At 38.1% G+C, this 17,737-nt stretch overlaps 1 protein-coding gene across 1 annotated transcript in view; it reads right to left on the bottom strand.

Moving 5' to 3' along the window:
- COL9A1 (collagen type IX alpha 1 chain) overlaps nucleotides 1–17,402 on the bottom strand; it is a 64,950-nt gene extending 47,548 nt beyond the window's left edge. Inside the window, exons 1-5 of the mRNA XM_008502296.2 lie at nucleotides 17,217–17,402; nucleotides 16,824–16,897; nucleotides 15,380–15,457; nucleotides 15,125–15,257; nucleotides 6,755–7,151 (exon numbers count right to left, since the gene is read on the bottom strand). Coding sequence (XP_008500518.2) covers nucleotides 6,755–7,151; nucleotides 15,125–15,257; nucleotides 15,380–15,457; nucleotides 16,824–16,897; nucleotides 17,217–17,236 — 702 coding nt within the window. The 5' untranslated portion in view covers nucleotides 17,237–17,402. The remainder of the gene's footprint in view (nucleotides 1–6,754; nucleotides 7,152–15,124; nucleotides 15,258–15,379; nucleotides 15,458–16,823; nucleotides 16,898–17,216) is intronic.
- Between the last annotated feature and the right edge of the window lie 335 nt (nucleotides 17,403–17,737).

Here is a 17,737-nt window from a genome sequence, read left to right as displayed (position 1 = left end):
GACTTAGTTGCATAGTGACTGCTAGATCTCATAAATGCTTTGAGTCTGAAATAACACACACACAAAGACACAAATTTCCACAAGGTGAAGTTTTTTTTCTTTATTTTGCCTTCACCACCTCAGTGCTGCCCCTTCTGGAATTTTGTGATCATGTACCTACTGTTCTGTTTACTTTGCAGTCATGCAACTCCTAGAGATTAGAGCACAAAAGAAGCAGTAACCTAGTTTCTTTTATCTGTTATCTGAAACCACTACCTTTGAGTCAATTCTCTACCTCCTATACCCAACTCTCATTTAAAACTTTCCCCAGACCTGAATAATAGACAACTGAGTGTCATAACATGCACATAGAACAACTGAATCTATACTTGTATACTACAAGGCAGCAATACAATTAAAAAGAGAGTACCTGGACTTTGAAGATGAGGATTCATAAGAAGACATAAAAATGGGATCAAGTGATACCTGTATGATAACTTATTTCATACTGTGCAATTAGATTTTGAGTCTCTACATTGTTAAGCTCTCAAGATCACTTGTAAAGGGTAAGAGGTCTATAACTGCCTCTAAAGCCATTTGTAATCTATTTCAACAGCCAACATCTGCATCAGCACATTGTGGGTTTTTTATACAGACAATTATAGCCTTTTTTTTTTTTTTTTCCTTGTTTGTGTCTGTTTTTTGGCTTCCATACTAAGAAAGATTTAAGATGATAAAATTCTAGTTACTGGGTTGTGTTAGACCTTAATGCATGACTGTCCAAGTGCCAACATCTGTGTCTTAAGAAAATACTACTGTTAAAGTTTGAGTCCAGTTTTCTAGCTTTGCACACAATCAATATTAAAATAGAATAAATTTATTAATTAGATGCGATTTCTTGCTGCAGTGGGAACTTGACTCACTGAGACAGGAAATCCTTTTAGTGTCTCATGTTTTCTTCCAATGTTCTTGAAAGGCTAACCAGTCACTTTGTTTTGCTCAAGATGGGGTTTGAGTGGTGACCATTAAGTAAGACCTGGTACTCTCCTAGGTTTAAGACGTGATAAAAAAAGTCTAAATAAATAAGGCATCCTAAGCAGAAAAGACACCTAGTACTATTTACAAAACAGTGTGTTGTAATGTGAATGTAAAAGGAGAGTTAAAGTATTTTGAACAAGAAGTTTTAATTTGATATTTCTTAGTTCACAGTAGCTTAGTCAGGCAGCGTTATTTTTTTAGAAAACAAACTGTGAATGACCTGCAAATCTTTTTCTTTGAGCTTTTGTTACTATTTTGAGGCTATGTGAAGCAAAAATTGAGGTGAAGCCTCACAGACTTTTTTAACATAAGAAGTAGTAAAAGATGTGACTGGCTTCCCACTGACTTAGGAGAAGTGACAGAAGGGTCCCAGCATAGCTTCAATGGGAAGTTCCCTTGCCAGTGTCTCACAATGATCTTGTTGATTGTATTAAGCTGATTTAAAGGACATCACTGTTTAGACAATGTCTCATGTAGCTGTTCTGTCAATATCAACACAAAATATTATGAAGGATAAACTACAGGCACAATGTTCTCATAAAGGAATCAGGGGTAATCATAAAGCAAAGCTATTAAAAATGAATCCTTTAAAGCCCACAGGTCAATATTTCTGGCCTTCATTTTCCAAGATTCCTACAGGATTATTTTCGTTTTAATTTGATGATCAGCACAGATATAATTGGGTTACTTCTGTCTGTCTGTATGTTTACTATTTTGTCCTTTTCAGTTCTGTGGAAATGTCTGTATCAGCCTGCAGGTTTGCACACCTCACTACCAGAGCTCTGCAATTCAGTTGTCTTATTAGTGCGTTATTAGTGTCCCCCTCATCTTCAGATGGAGGAGAAGAAGATTAAGTAAGATGAAAATGAGATGTGAAGATCTAGAGCAGTACTTTCAGTCACAGGCTTTAAGGAAAAACCTGACACTCCTTGAGGATTAAATCATAGCATGTTTGCAGGACCCTCCTGGGAGAGCTGGGTCCCCTATACCCCACTGTCCCAGAGATTATTAAAGTTCACTTTCAGGGCTAAGCAGTTTCAGGTGAAGGTTGTCTACAACTTGTCATGAATAGTATCTTTGTTCCAAGGGAAGTCTGCTGTTGACTGTGTCTTTTGAGTGACCAAGAATAAGCTATACATAGTGTAGCTCTCTCATTCCAGAGTTGTTTTATATGTGTTTTATCCATTTTCCTAACTTTCTGTAATGGTTTTTGAGAGCTACACTTTTCTTGGATCTTTTTTCAAAGCCTTAGAACAGCACAGAAAATTACAGTGCTATTTAAATTTCCATAGCAAGGGTCCAGCCTTCTGAATGTGAGATTTCACGGGGTGAAACAAACCTGAGGTGTGACTTTTTACAATTCACACACAATCTGTTCTATGGTGTAAATTAATCCCTGTTCAGCAAATATTGACAAGCATCCTTCTCTTAGGCATTACAAGTCACGTAGCTGGCCTGAATCAATCAGCAGCATTAACTGTCAATTAAATAATGACCAAAGATCACTTCTAGCAAAGTGTTTAGTGTCTGTTATGAGAAAATCTGTGTAATGCCTCTGAATTCATGGAAATTAAGGCAATTTATATCATCTCACAGCAGTTAATCTTTGAGCAGAAAGAAATAAATGCCATTACCTTTCTATAACAATTGCATGATTTTGGAAGTAAGTTACTTTTCAGTTTTGAAATTATGATAAATCTGGAGTTGCTTGGAGTTTCCAGTGGATTATTTGAATTACTTTTAGATAAAGAACTATTTCTTCTGTTATGTAAAAAAATAAAATGCAGCTGCAAGCTCCATAAAATAGTCCAGAAATTCTGGAATAAATCTTTGTGAGGGCTCAAAGGCAAGCCATAGTTTCTAATGGAATCTATTGCTCTCCTAGGCAACCATAGTAACAACAAGCAATAAAGAACCTTTTTTAAAATTACATGTATTAGAGTATATCTATAAGAAGTTTACCTATTCTGCAAGAGTGCTCACAGAATACCACAAAAAAAAAGGAATAGGAACTGCATAATTTATGTCCTTTAGAAATTATACCACTGGAAGTAATTTACTTTAAAAATGTCTGGCAATAAATCAGAAATCATGCCTGGGACATATTAAATAACCAAGACTGGTAAGATTTTCAACTGAGCACAGTCAAACAAATCAAAGGGTAAGCCTAGAATATCCCCAACCATAGATTTATTTACTTCCTTTAAAGTAAAACTAAATACACAATCTAAATAAGAAACTTGTGCAGTATAAACAGCCATTTAGAAATTACAAGTCCATCAGATTGTGTATTTTCTTTATCATAATTTCAGAGATTATAGTCTTCCTAAATCTACATTTCATAATACCAGGTTGGACCACAACCATAGTCAGTTTGGCTTCATAGCACAGGCCATGAAATTCAATCAGTTGAGTTCTATTTCAAACCCACAGTTCTGTCTGAATTAAAGTATATTTTTAGACATTCAAATTCAGTATAAAAATTTAATGTGATGCTTACTTTCTTCCTTCCCTGCTAATTTGTTCCAGGGCTTTATTATTCTTTTTGTCAAAAAAACATGCATCATACTCTGTTTCAAGACCTTCCTTAAGCAAAGGTTGCTTTTTTCATGAAATACAGTAAATATTACTGAATCCTTCCATAAACATACTGAAGATTTAAACAAATACTTTGCACATTTAACGATGAATAATAAAAAGTACTTTATTCCATTTTTGTCCTTCATCCCTGAGTAAGGGTGTCCTATACATCACATTCCCCCTGACCTCACACTACGACCTAATGGTATAAGTGCTTAAACATAGGTGAGGCAAAAGTTAATGCTCTTCCTCCACCAGATGCCTGAAAAGTCCAGCCAAGTCCATCTTTCTCATCTGTCTGCCTTGCTGAAAAGAAGAAATTTCTGCAAAACGTGGACTGGAGGGGAAGGGGATAAAATTCCAAATGTCCTTTACTGCTTTTCCCAGAGTGCCAACAGAGAAGGAGGAGAAGTCCGATTTCTTGCCAAGCTGACCTTAATACCACATCTCCCTCCTCATTTGTAGGCTGCCACTCCTAATCATTACTTGAACAGGCAAGAGGAACCCTTCTTGTTTTTAAAGGAATTACTCTAGTGACTCTCCCTCTGAGGGCTGCTTTACTGTAGCACTATCTATTGTAATGTCTTAATACCTCTAGCTCCCTAATCTTAATATGCATTTAATCTAAATATCTTACCAAAGAACAATGCAATGTTGAGATAGACTTTTTTTTCATTCCATTACCATGCATAGAATATGTAATATTTTCATTATCTCATCCATCCACTCATTAACCAGTATCCCTCAAGCCAGTCAGCAAAGTTGAAACATGTATGCAGCTAATCATTACATTATCATCTCCAGCTGATTACATTGGAAGTATGTTTTCAAACAATAACTTTTTTTCAAGAGAATTAGTCTAACTTTTGAGCTATTGACATTTCCTAATCCACATCTATAACATACTAGATATCTGCTTTCAGGCACCTGGGGCAGCTGTCACCATTTTTCAAGTAAAACTGATTTCTCCCCAGTGCAGTATAGTAACTCATACATACAAATATGATGAAGCACGAGGTGCTCCTTTTCCTGCAATGCATTCCCTTTCAAGCTTATACAGTGTTGATTATTCTGTGGCCACATTTTTAGCAAAAAACAGAAAATATAGTTAAAAATGGCATTTCACTCTTTTTCTTTCAAAGTTGATTCAAAACTTCATTGTGGGGATATAGATGACAGCTGCAATACAGAGCCAGTTACTGTATTTTTCTGTATTTATAGGGGTGTCTTACCATCCATATTGTATCTTCCTAAAACACTTAAAGAGGATCCTTGGAAAAGGAACAGGACAATATAGAGAATTTTGCCATTTTTTCAACTGTATTGTTCAACTTTTTTCAAAGTTTGAAACTTTACAAATTTATTTATTTCCCTCTAATCTACAAAGTTAATTCAGAAATAGCCTTCCCAAAGTCTTAAATCTTATTTTGTGACATCATGGGACAAAATTATTACCTAGAATCACAGAGTTATTCAGCATAAAGTGTAATATGACTTATTAGCTGAAAAAAACACTTTTGTGCATGTCTAAAAGCATAGATGTGACAGCCACAAGTGTTTTCCTGTCAGAAATTACAGCTACATCACTTTATTTGTGTTTATATGAGTTGTTCTTCTGGGAAACTAAACCAGATAATCAAGTGACAAAATCCCCAACATTTTTAGTAATCAGTTTTCCTTAGTAGAAGGTCATAAAAGCATTTGGTATTTACCATATGTTACCCCCCATGTTGTTTTCTCCATTAGTTACTTTCCTCACAATATAGTAGGATGAAGAGAATATTTTTACCACCATTTAAATCCACTAACAAGATACAGAATAAGCATTTGACTGCCTACTCTTGCTACACAGAGCAGACAGAACTCCACAGCAAATTTAGATATATTTTGCAAAGTACAGAGAAAGCTAAATATCTAACAAGGGGATTCATAGCATCCAGGATATTGAGATGGGATGTTTTAAGGAATCCAGGAGAAGGTATTGTGGAGATGGGCAAGTTTTACATGTCAGCTCTCCTGGGCTGTTTGCTTGGATTGGATTGAGTCACTGACACTATCCTTATCCCTCACTGGATTCATGAACAAGAACCTTTTTAAGATTCAGCTGTCAACTCCAGGTCAGTCTTTTTTATTAAAAAAATAAATAAAAAGTAAAAGCCATTGTCAACATGATCATACAAGGTAGCACCATGTGTAAGATGTTCATGATAATCTCTGATTTAGCACTGAGATTTAAACATGGATAATTATGTGTGAGCATCAGAGCAGATCCAAAAGGACTTCCATCAATCTATCTTACAGGAGCTATTTAAATATTTTAAATATTTATTCTGCCACAAACCTGGTTAATTACCTCTAACTGATGGTCAGTGCATGCATATGAGAGATGGGTCCCAGTTCTTGCTCAATTAATATTTTGCACACTGTGGTGTGAGGTACAGTGTTGGGGAAACAGTTCAGAAATATCCAGGTTGTGAGCAATCCTGACTTACTTCAATTTAGGCTACATTGGGTTAATGGTTATTGAGGCCTAGTTAGAGGCTTTCTGAGAATGAGCTACTGGGAAAGAGATAACTTAATCGGCAACAGAGGAGGAAAATAATTATGTGGGAAGAAGGTCCCGTGAGAATGGTATGTGTGGTTGGAGTACAAAGCCACCTGCATGATAAGATGATGTAAACAAGGCTTCTCTATATAAAGTGAGTGCAAGTTGCTAATAAACGATTTTCCTGCAATCATATTGATGCGTACATGGAATCCTTAAGCCTCCGCAGATTGCTTTCCCACAGTACAGCCCACAAGTCCATGTCCAGATACTTCCTTTTAGATCAAGCTCCACATATGAGATAAGCAGAGGAACATCCAACTGACAGACTCAGAGCAGAACCCAATGATAGAAGTGTGGATGTTTGAGACATTTCACTATTGAAATATAGACTTAAACTGGGTCATCCCTTACCTTACACAGTGTACGTATGAGCAATTTGCAAAGCTAGTACTTACCCACAAGGAGTTGTTCTTTTCTGCTATTTCTGCTTTTATAAAACATTTGAAGATACATTCCCCCCCCCCCCCCCCCCAAAAAAAAAAAAAAAAAAGAATAAATATAAAGATCCTATGAAGCACTTTTTCAAGTAATAAAGATTTTGGGACTTACCGGAACTGATATTTCAGGATTATTTTTAAGTTTTCCAAGCACAGCAAAGCCATCGAAGTTGATTTTTCCTTTTGGTTTTATGTTTAAGGATTCTACTTTAATACAGTCAACATAAAGTGTGACACTGTTTGCTTCCACAGTTATCATAAGCTTGTGCCATTGGGAGTCAAACAGGAAAGGCAAATGCAAAAACGATGCAGTTCGGATGTTTCCATCAGCTCCTTTATAAGAAAATTCAACACTTTTCACTTGACCATTAAGATTAACTCCAACTTGTACTTTTCCTGAAGAATCCTGAATCTGCCAAATGGTCCAGTATTTCTGAAGCGTGGCCCCAGTCATCCGAAAAGTGGTTAGGAAGGAATACTCATCGGGCAGTCCATTGGAATATATTGCGCTGTGTAGGATCAAATACAGGAAATTTTTTGTATTTGTTCTGAAAAGCCCCATGTATTACCACAGTCCCCAAAATTGATGTCCTTTTGAGTCATTAGTGCTGCTAATGGCAAAAGGAACTGGTTTGGAAACGTGTTTTTTTCCAAAATCTTACAATATTTATTATGATCCTTGCTAAGTGTACTGGATGGAGCAATAACAGACTCCTACTTCACATTTAGAAAACAGATCCTATAATTTTTTTCTTTCCTACTATTAGACTTACTAAATCAGTCAACATAGAGTGACTTAAAATGGATCAGGCAGATAGTCAGTACAGATCTGATTTGGTTTTGAAGACATAAGAATGTCTTTTGCAAATGCATTTTCTTAATCAACCTGACAATAACTATTTTCTTAATATATTTGCTATCACTTCAGCATAAATCATTCAGCAAATAAATTGTTAACTGACAAATAACCATACATTAAGAACCCACACTAAAAATACATGATGTTCTGTGACTTTCAAGTACAAGACTCTAAGTAGCAGTGAACCCATTTGCCACATATGTTTCATTCTTTTGCAATTCCTATAATAGGAGATTTGGAAAAAAGAAGTACTACTGGCTGTGTCACTGTGCAACGCAGTAGCATCCTTTTTTTCTCTCAATGTGTCTGTGAATCCAATAGAATATTTTTTAATATGTCATTTTATATTCTATTGATTGTGAAATTGTAGTGTTGACATCAACATATCATTTGCAATCTATCCACATTTAAGAATAAGCTGTATTTGAATAAATTTGTTAAGCACTGAGACATGCACAGCTGTTTTGTAACTGGAGCTCATTAGAATAACTTATCAGGCAAGCAGGCATTTTGAAGAAAGATTATTTTTGAGTGGCAGATCAATTCTATCTCAGCAGGAGTTTAGCCATCATTAGTGAATCTCAAGCCTTAGGCTAAGGAGGAAGCAAGGAACAAAATGTAATAAATAAGGGTTTTTTTCTGCATGCTTGGTGGTTTAGTGATTCGGTGGAACCATTATCTCCACACCGTAGTTTGGTGTTGAAGTGTCCGAGGCTGTACTGCAATCGTATTCCAGTAGGTGACGGCACAGCCTCGGCAAGGTTTCACCAAGGACCGGGACAAGCCCGCCAGCAGCATCTTCACCTTATCGATAAACTGTTCGCACAGGTGGAGTTTCTCCTCTTTCTTTCCTCACGACCCTTTACATGCATCTGAAATCTGGTGTGTGAGGCAGGGGGATGTTTAGCTGGAAGACCTTCTCATTACACAGGGTGCTGAGATACAGAAAGATGGGAGAGGGTGTTCCTTGCCGATGTCTTTAAACTGCCTGTGGTGTGCTCTGACTCGGGTCTCTGTTGGTTCCAGGCGCAGCAGTCTGTCCCAGCTGGCTTTGTCTAACAGGACCTTATGTATTCTCCCATTTTTTTGTTTCAGTTTGTATCTTGCCATCTCAAATGCAAACGTCAGTGCTTGAACACTGTACCTTTCCTCCTCTTCTGAGCACATTCCAGTATACTACTGTCCCCTACCCTTTTGTTAGGCTTCTAGCTTACACAATATATTTATACATGCTTTCCTGCTCTGGGAAAATAATCTTCCTCCCTATCCAGATGCACATTAGACTCTTGCTAAGCTCCTGGTCCAGTTAAGCACATTTTTTAAGGCCCTCAGTGTCATTCAGCCTCCATAATGTCTCTTAAATAAGTATTTCAATGTCCTCTGCTACTAAAACCTTAGCTCATCTCAGTCATTTATCTCTTTGTTTGCTGGATACCACTTTTTTCTTCCACAGGAGCTGGTTTTACTGCTACCCTATTGCAGGTGTTATTGTTAGATATTTTTCTAACTAGCCTCTGTGTGACACTCCCCATTTCTCTCTGTCAAGCTCAGTGTCTCTAGGGGATCTGACATGCAGAGCTCTGCAGCTAAAGAAGGTGTTGCTAATACCAGAACCTCTGAGGAGAGGTTTTCATTCCTTCTCTGCACTGGTAAGTCTTGCTGTCATGGTAATACTGGTTAATATATCACACACGTTCTTACCCTACCTCAGCTGACATAAATATACTGGGGAAAAATAAACCAACCAAACAATAAAACCTAGTAAGCAAAATCAGATTTATATTTCAGTTGGAAGATTGTTTATAACAGACTGGCAAAAGGATTCTTTGCACCATATTTAGGTATAGTGTTGGTCCTTTGCAAGCCATCATATGGGTTCTCCTTTTTCAGAAAATAAAATGGAAAAAAAAATATTAACTTCTTCAAGTGATATACAGAGAGGAGAAATTGTGTAAGACACTGGTTAGAATCAGGGAAAAAAACCCTAACTTTGAAGTAATTTATATAGAAGTAATTTATATAGTAATTTATAGAATGGTAAAGGTAAAAAGTAATTACACAAACATGAATAATTATTTACATTTAAAAAAAAAAGCTTTTAATAACAAATCAGAAGAGCTGCTGCCTTTAGACTAAAGACTTAGTATCAGAAATGTGAGTCAAAAAGAACTAAACACAGCATGATCCATTGCCAAAAAGACTCACTGCCAGGGACTGTAACTGTGTAAGATTTAGATTTAATTCTACAAATAAAACAGAAACAGATTCTCATTTCAGTTACTCCAACAATAATAAAGGAATTCCATTGGCTTTAGTGGCTTTTCCCAAAGCCTGTGATCTTTACATAGGCAGAAACGCTACTGAAGTCAGTAGCTTGCAAAGAAGTTATTCTTATATCTCACTGCAAAATGAAGAGTGCTGGATTCTGTGATCTTATTGAACAGCTTATAACTATATAGAGCTCCAACTACTTCCATCAACTATTTTTAACATACGTGTTTTAAATTCCACTAATTTGTGAAAGGAAATCAAGCAGCTTAAAACTTAGAATCAGGCAGATAAGCATGGGAAAAATTACTATGCAAAATTATTTCAAGTACACAGGCCAAATTTAGTCCTCACTTATCTCTTACCCACTTAAAATAGCCAGAGATATAAGCCATTAGATTATCACTTAAATTAATTTGTTTTGTCTAAAGTTTGCAAGATAGCAGTCTACTTCTGTTTTCCTTGTATATATAGAGCTATTATTAACTGCTTTACGTCTGAAATGACTGCAAGACCAGACCAATATTTTAGGAGATATTTAAGTTCTTGCTTATTTTTTTAAAATACAGGATGGGGGAAAAGGGAGGTTGAAATATTTGTAATTCAAGTGAGAACTTCTGAAACACTATTGCTTTATTTTAATCTTCATCATAAATACTTAACAGTCTTTTAAATCCTGTAACTTCAACATTTCTTTCAGATTTCAAGGCTAAATCCTCCCAGTGCATCCAGAATATCTGAGATAAGTCATCTGACTATGTGGTCAAAGCCTTAAATAGCCCCACTGACTTCAGGAGTCATCAAGACCAGCAGAGTGTTTTAAGAGGTTAACTATGTGTTGATTTGAATACTACAATAAAATTCCTTACATTATTAAACCTGTTTCTTTAAAAGTTAATTTCTGAGGGCATCTCTACTGCCCACTGGGATTACTTACTCCTTGCTAAATGAAGATTTTAGAAATGTCAGTACAGTCTATTAGAGGTGGATGTAGAATTTCCTCTGGACAACATAATGATAATGCAGTATCATGTACTCATGACTATGGGTTCTTTTTTTTAAGCTGGAGACCCTTGTGTCTGCACCACCTCAAATCTCCTAGAGTCACAGTTGACCTGGCAGGCACTATCTGGCAAACCATTAATTAAGCAATAGCAATAAGACCTAAGTATTTTTAAAAGCAACTGCCCCAAGTCATTAGCCAGAAGTTATTTGCTTGGAATCATTACCTTCAGCTGGTCTCTACTCTTCAGAAATACCCAGTTCTGAGCTAATTATTTCTCTTATGAGCTAATTATCTTCTTAGCTGCATTTTGTCTTTTCCATTACAGTGTCATCATCAATATTAACAGAGCAGTACTACACAAGATCACTTGCTTGTAATGCAAAAGGAAAAGCACCTGAAGAACTTTGGTGGCTTGATGTAAGAAAAGCCAGACCTTCAGGTGCATGCATTTGAGGAGCATTACTTCCCAGAGAAGCCTTATTCCCAAAGCAGAAAACAAAAAACAAAAAAACCCACACCAAAACAAAAAGTGGATGCTTGGATGCTCCAAGCTTATGACAAAGTTATATAAACTTCCTATTTTAATGTTTTTCACGTCACCTGTTAAAGTCATCAGCTAAACATTACTATCCCAAATAGAAACACTGTTCAAAAGGCAACTCCAATGTTCACATTGCTCTGCTTTCTCCTGAGATGAGGTTGCAGGCAAAGAGGTATAATTTCTACAACCATAAGGTACCTTCATGCTGTTAAATTCCATATGCCCAGAACTGGTCTCTGATACTAAATTCATGAAAAAGTTTAAACCTGTTTATTTCCAAAATATGATGACCATATCCAAGCAGCATATTGGGGATTGTCCATGGCATCTGCTAACTGCTAAGCTGTGCCCAGCAATTATTTCAAGAGTGTTAATTCATGTGGACTCAAACCATACCAAGATCTTGTGTAGTATTTTAGCAGTATAGATGATCAAATGTGAATGCCCTGGAATGTTCGATGGAATTAATTCACCCATGTAGATATGGGACTTCTAATGCAACAACTGCAGTGTGACTTCTCTTTGTTTAGTCAAGGGATTTCAGCTAGTGCATAAAGATAGCTAGCCCTTTTTCCCACTTGAAAACATTTCATGAACATATTAATTTTTTCTAAGATTTGTTTTTAGCTTGCAATTAAAGATCAATAGTATTATTACCCAAATAAACCACTGCAATTATCATACAAATTTACAGTATTAATTTTGTATTTACTAACTGGTCGACATTTACAACAGGTACTTAGATTAAACTGAAAAATGACAGAGTTACCATGTTTGAGACAATGGGTATGAGTCATAGCAGCTTCTCAGATTCTTATTGCATCAAGAACACCGTGATCATTTGTCAGCAGATTTTATGCTGGCAGAAGCAATGGCCAATGGGAATTTATGTTGATAACAGGAGAAGTTAAAGTCAAGGATTGTATGCAATTGTTTTTCTGTTCATTATGGGATATATTTCTTAGCTTTGGTAAATATACTAAGCAGGAAAAGGACCAAGGCACAAATTTGTAGCTTTTTAGGGAAGCTATGTAAACTTTTTGATGCATAAGCTACTGTGATATCAAAGACTGCATAAATATGCTTAGCCATGTCCATCTAATTAAGCTCTCGTTCCCACGCCGTAGCTACTGTGACATGGGATTGTCTGTGTTAGTATAGTGATCAGACGTTAATCTAAAAGAATATTTATTATTTCTGGTAAGTGCTGACTGAACACTGACAGCCAGGCAAGCCCTCTGTGCTGACACATAAATGGCTTGCTTGCCATTTCTACACACGCATTCATCTTCCCAGCCCTCCTTCAAAAGCCTTGAATGCCTTACACCAAGGAACGGGCTGAGTTAGAGAGACCCCTCCCTATTTCATAAGACAAGACCCCATCCTATTTCATAAGATGTCCATTGCCATCGGGTTACCTGGTACTAATACGGCTGCTCATTAACGCTGGTGTGAGAGGAATCTCCGCAGCAGGGCAGGCACAGAGCCTGATGTGGTAAATGAAGGTCCCTCCGCAGTGCCCCCTCAGCACCGGTGCCCTCACCCCTGCTCCAGCCGCCCGCCTGGGCAGCGCCGTGCTCTGTGCTTTTTCCAATCCACTTGTGCCTCTCCCAGCTCTTGGCGAAGCGATGGAGGGATGAACCGGGAGGGTTGGACGGTCTGTGTGCCTGCTCGGCCACAGCGACGGCGGCCCCCGGGGCTCCCCCAGGCCCCTGTCAGCCCGCGGCGGGCGATGCTTCAGCACCGCGGGCGCGGACAGCTCCGCAGAGCCGGGGCGGCTCGGGCCGGAGGCGGATGGGGCGGCTCGGACGGGTCTTCCCTCCCCCCCTTTTCCTCTCCTCCCCCACTCTCCCCTTCCCTATTCTCCCGATCTCCCTCCCTTTCCCATCCTTTTTTTCCCTCATTCCCTCCCTGCCTGCCTCCGCGGGATGCAATTGTTGCCTCCTCCTACCCCACTGCAAAACTTTTACATTATCGAGGTGTGAATAAAGTTTACTGCAGGAGGAAGTGTGGGAAATGCAGCCAGGAGTTCAGGGTTGCTGAGATGCCCAGGGCTGAGAAAGCCAGAGCTATACGCCTGCACCAACAAAGATGTTAAGCCTTGCCCGAGGTGATCTGTGAACCTTGCTAACTCTTCAAATACTTCTCCAGCATTTCATCAGCACAAATTCATACCAGTAAAACCCACATAACATGCCACATTGTAAAGATTATGTAGAGTTCAGTTAAAAAAAAAATTAAAAATATTAGAAATGTTTTAAAGTTTGCCTCTCCTGCACTGTTAGCCTTAACTATTTACTGCCAGCTTCACTCCTAAGATGGCTTACTGAGAGGGGCACACCATAAAACAGCACTGGAACAGAGGAGCAAGACGGGGTTCAGTGGCAGAGGATCAGCACACTGATGCATGACTGGAGCATTATCAGGACTCCAGCATCCTGGGACAGGATGCTCAGGTCTGGTATGGGTGACTTCTTACTTTGAGTTAGGGCCAAATTTCAAGTATACCATGAGGTAGCATTGCTATGTACCAGCACAGTATTGATTGGAAATACCCATCAGTGTCTTGAATGTGGTAAATTCATGGCACTACACCACCACACCCAGTCAGCAAGCCCAGCAGCAGTAAGTCAGCTCAGATGCCATGATGTATTAGCAACTGCTTGCATAGGCTTGATCAGGGATAATTTGTGTATATCAAGCATGTCTCATTAGAGCCATCTATAGCAATATCTAAACTTTCTTAAAAATTAACCTATTACCATTGTGATAGCTCAGACTGTTTCTAAGCTGAGAAACACACATTGAAAATCTGATCCTCCAACTGTTAGTGAAATGAAGATTCCATTTACTGTCTGTTGCTGGATTCAAATTTGTGCACTAGCAGCTGGGATTTTCCTCTGGGAGGGAAAGTAGTCCAATGACTACTGTAATTGCTTACCCAAGCTGTACTGCTTACCCAATGTAAGCAACTGCTTCAGCTGTAAAGTAGCTTAAGCTGATGGGTACAAAGCCAGAAGCCAGGGAGGACTGCAGCAACCAGAAGTTCTCAGTGAAAGCTATAGCATGGCAGAAACACTTTGCACTCCAATGATTCCTAGCTGAAATATCAGCCAAATAAAGGTGTTGCCAGCTAATTGCTAAGGCATTATTAATTACATAAGGTGCTGGACCAGAATGCAGATTTGCCTAAGTTTGGCAAAGACATCTCTACCCTGCTGTAACTGTCTCTATTCCTACACCGACAGCAAGTCTGGCCTGTAATGCACAAACCCAAATAGATTCCTAAATCTTGGGCTCTATTGCAACTTGCCTGTGACCATAGATCAGCCAGGAGCATGCACGTACCAGTTATCCAAAAAGCACATAGATACCCAACCCTTTCTATACAATCAATCAGCTCTTATCCTACCTCTGTAATTCTTACATGATCAGAAAGATCTCTTTGTGTCAATATTTTGACAATACTGTCCTCACCCTTTCCTGTTATCTTTTGGTTGGTTGGTTTATGCCTCTCTGTCCCCTTTCACCAATAACTTTTGGCTTTACTCCTTAGGGATGAATCCCTTTCCACTGGCAACTCTTGATGCACCCTAAGCAATAAGATTAGAGGAAGAAAGCAGAAGTCCCTAAAATTGCTGTTACAGAATCAGTCTGATCTGGTGATGGCAATGAAAACAAAAAAGCTGAATTCCTATTTCCCCTTCCAAAAGCTTTGAAAAATATCTGGCTGGGGAGAGAGTCTATCTCCTAAATTATAATATTGCAAAGTATTTATATTTTTAAGACAAAAAAGAAAAGGCATTACCTGGTTGGGATCCTGAAATCTACATTGGGCCCCAGTTTATAAGCCACTTGTAGAGAAGTGGAGCCCACTACTCTCTGGATAATCCCTTGGGAAGCAGCTTTTTCTATTTGGAACTGAGAAATCAGGTCAAAGCCTAGAGGAGAAAATATACATGTCCAGAATATAATTAGAGACCTCTGTAGTCACAGACCTGAATATAATTTGATAAAGTTTCTGAACAGCAGCTTTCCTCTGAAAAGTTGGGGTGCTACTTGCCTGGTAAGTCATCTTGACCGATCCTGATTGTTGGGCAGAGATCAGTTCTCTGACTGGCACCCAGAATAACTGGTAATCCTGCAAAAACAGTGGATTTATTAAGTATGTACCTGCACATTGCCTCAGATCACCTTAAAAATCAAGTATAGCAACAATAAGAATATTAATAATTAAATAGAACTACAAAAAACAAAATAATAATAATAAGTAGATTCCTATGATATTATGCACTTTGTACTGATTCACTCTACTCGGTGAAGTCAGCGTTCTAACACTTTGTTCTAGAGAGCTGCAAATCTAAAATTATAAAAAAGACTAATTGCTTTTTTAAAACTCTAAAATGAGAAGATTATAATAATTCTCTAGTAGAGCTATGAGGAATAACTGTAGCATAAGAAATCCTGCTGTGTAAAAAGGTTTTGGTCTGTAACTTTTGGTGGTTTAAACAAACTTTGAAAAAAAAAACAGCAAGTTACCTAAACCAACAGTCTCCCTACTCCCAAGGAAACTTAAACAAACCTCATGCCAACTAAAAAGGTTGTTGAGAAACTGCTGGCATTTTTTCCATCCTCTCTGGTATTTCAGGTGTTCAAACCTTCTTCTGTGCCACATCTGACCAAAGAGTGGTCATTCATGAAATATAGGATCGGGGCAAGAAGAACCTACAGACCTCTTTTTGTTAACCCAAATAAGAATGTATGAAATTTGTTTGAGGAAACCAAATTTCAAAATCTAATTTTTCAAAATATTATCTGTCAAAAAGCATTGTAATTAGCATGAAAATCTACCAGAGTCCCCTAATTTAGGTAAGGAGGGAGGAAAAATAAACATCTGTTTGAAGAGTTTGAGTCCTGTACAAGCCCAGTATTGGGTCAATTTGGAAAATGTCAGTAGAGTCTGGATGGGAAAGAATAAAGTGTGCAAGTTGGAAGTAGAAACATTTCTAACCTACAGAGAGCCTCTTGTGTGCTGCCAGGGCTCAACCTTAAATGTGGGTTTCCTTCTGACAACATAGACTTAAAGAGAACATTCAGGTTGACATGTTACACCTCAGAAACAGCCTCATTTTATATCATTTGAGGAGGCAGATGGCTGACATCCAACCATTTACACTTTATGCCCAGCAAATAACCATTTTTTTGTGTAACCATTTTTTTGCCACAGGTAGCAGATGAATATCTGATGAGAAGCACTGAAAGATACTAATCCTCTTACCTTTACCTTAAAAATTTACCTATAGTGATCTCAAAATAGCAGCTCTTGCTTTTTCTTCTCTTTCTCTTATGTATACATCCATCCATCTATATATACACACAAGTATAAAAGTTCTCTCTCTCCATGATGGCTAGTTGTAGAGGTTTTTAATTTTTAACAATGTCACAATAATTCTTTTGACAGTTAAAATTACAGAAAGATGAAATGCAAATAAAGTCTGTCTCCTTACTTGATTGTTGCTGGATGGTGGCTGAGATGAAAGACCACAGAAAACTATACACGCAAAAGAAATCTGTAATTTTCCTGTAAACAGAAATAAAGCTCCAATATGAACGTATAGTTTCTGACAGATTCTGTTATTAATTTTCTCCTTAGAGCCATGCATATTAAATGTATAAAACACAAGTTAAGGATTTACTAACAGATTTGACAAGACAGTTTCTTTATATAGGAACTTTTCATCTTTGCCTCATAATAAAACATGTCAATAAAGTTTTTTATATTACCATTCCCTTCATATAATGCATAAAAGCAAACAACAAAGGCAGCAGCTGGCAAGGACAGCTTTAACTGTTCTAATCTCTTGTTTACAGATTTCTCTGAATCCCACTTGTTCTCTTACCAGTTGCTTTTCATCTTCATCGCTGGCTTTCTCCACTTCTCTCATGTGAATGCGTGGTGCCTATGGCCAAACTCTGTGATTCCCTCTCATTAGTTCCGTGTAGAAGAGCAGCAATGGGTGCAGATGGCTCCTCCTGCCCCACACAGGACCCAGCAGGGAGGGAGGTGCAAGCTGCTAGGTCTGGTTTAATCTTCTGAAGGGAAGGAGGTGGAGGCTGGACATTCAGGTGTGTCCTGGTGGGCTCTGAGGGTGGATCCATGGAGCCAGTTGAATATAAAGAAGCCAAACAAGCAAAGAAAATGCTGCTGTATGCTCCAGCATCAGGGCAGGGAGAGAAAGAGAATGTGAGTTCAGCAATTCCAGTCACTGAAGGGTGGGGTCTGCTGTTCAGCCAGGCAGGTAAAAGAATAATATTTATCAAGGGGCTGAGGAAGCTGGTGGCCCTGACATGGTGTTATAACTAAGAGCTTTGAGAACAAAAGAACACCAGGTCTCTCAAGAAAGCTTTTCCATTTATTGCT

The sequence above is a fragment of the Calypte anna genome, chromosome 3 (assembly GCF_003957555.1).
Source record: "Calypte anna isolate BGI_N300 chromosome 3, bCalAnn1_v1.p, whole genome shotgun sequence".
In the NCBI taxonomy this organism is placed as follows: Eukaryota; Metazoa; Chordata; class Aves; order Apodiformes; family Trochilidae; genus Calypte; species Calypte anna.
The sequence above is the reverse complement of the archived record's forward strand: the minus strand, read 5'-3'. Positions and strand labels throughout refer to the sequence as shown.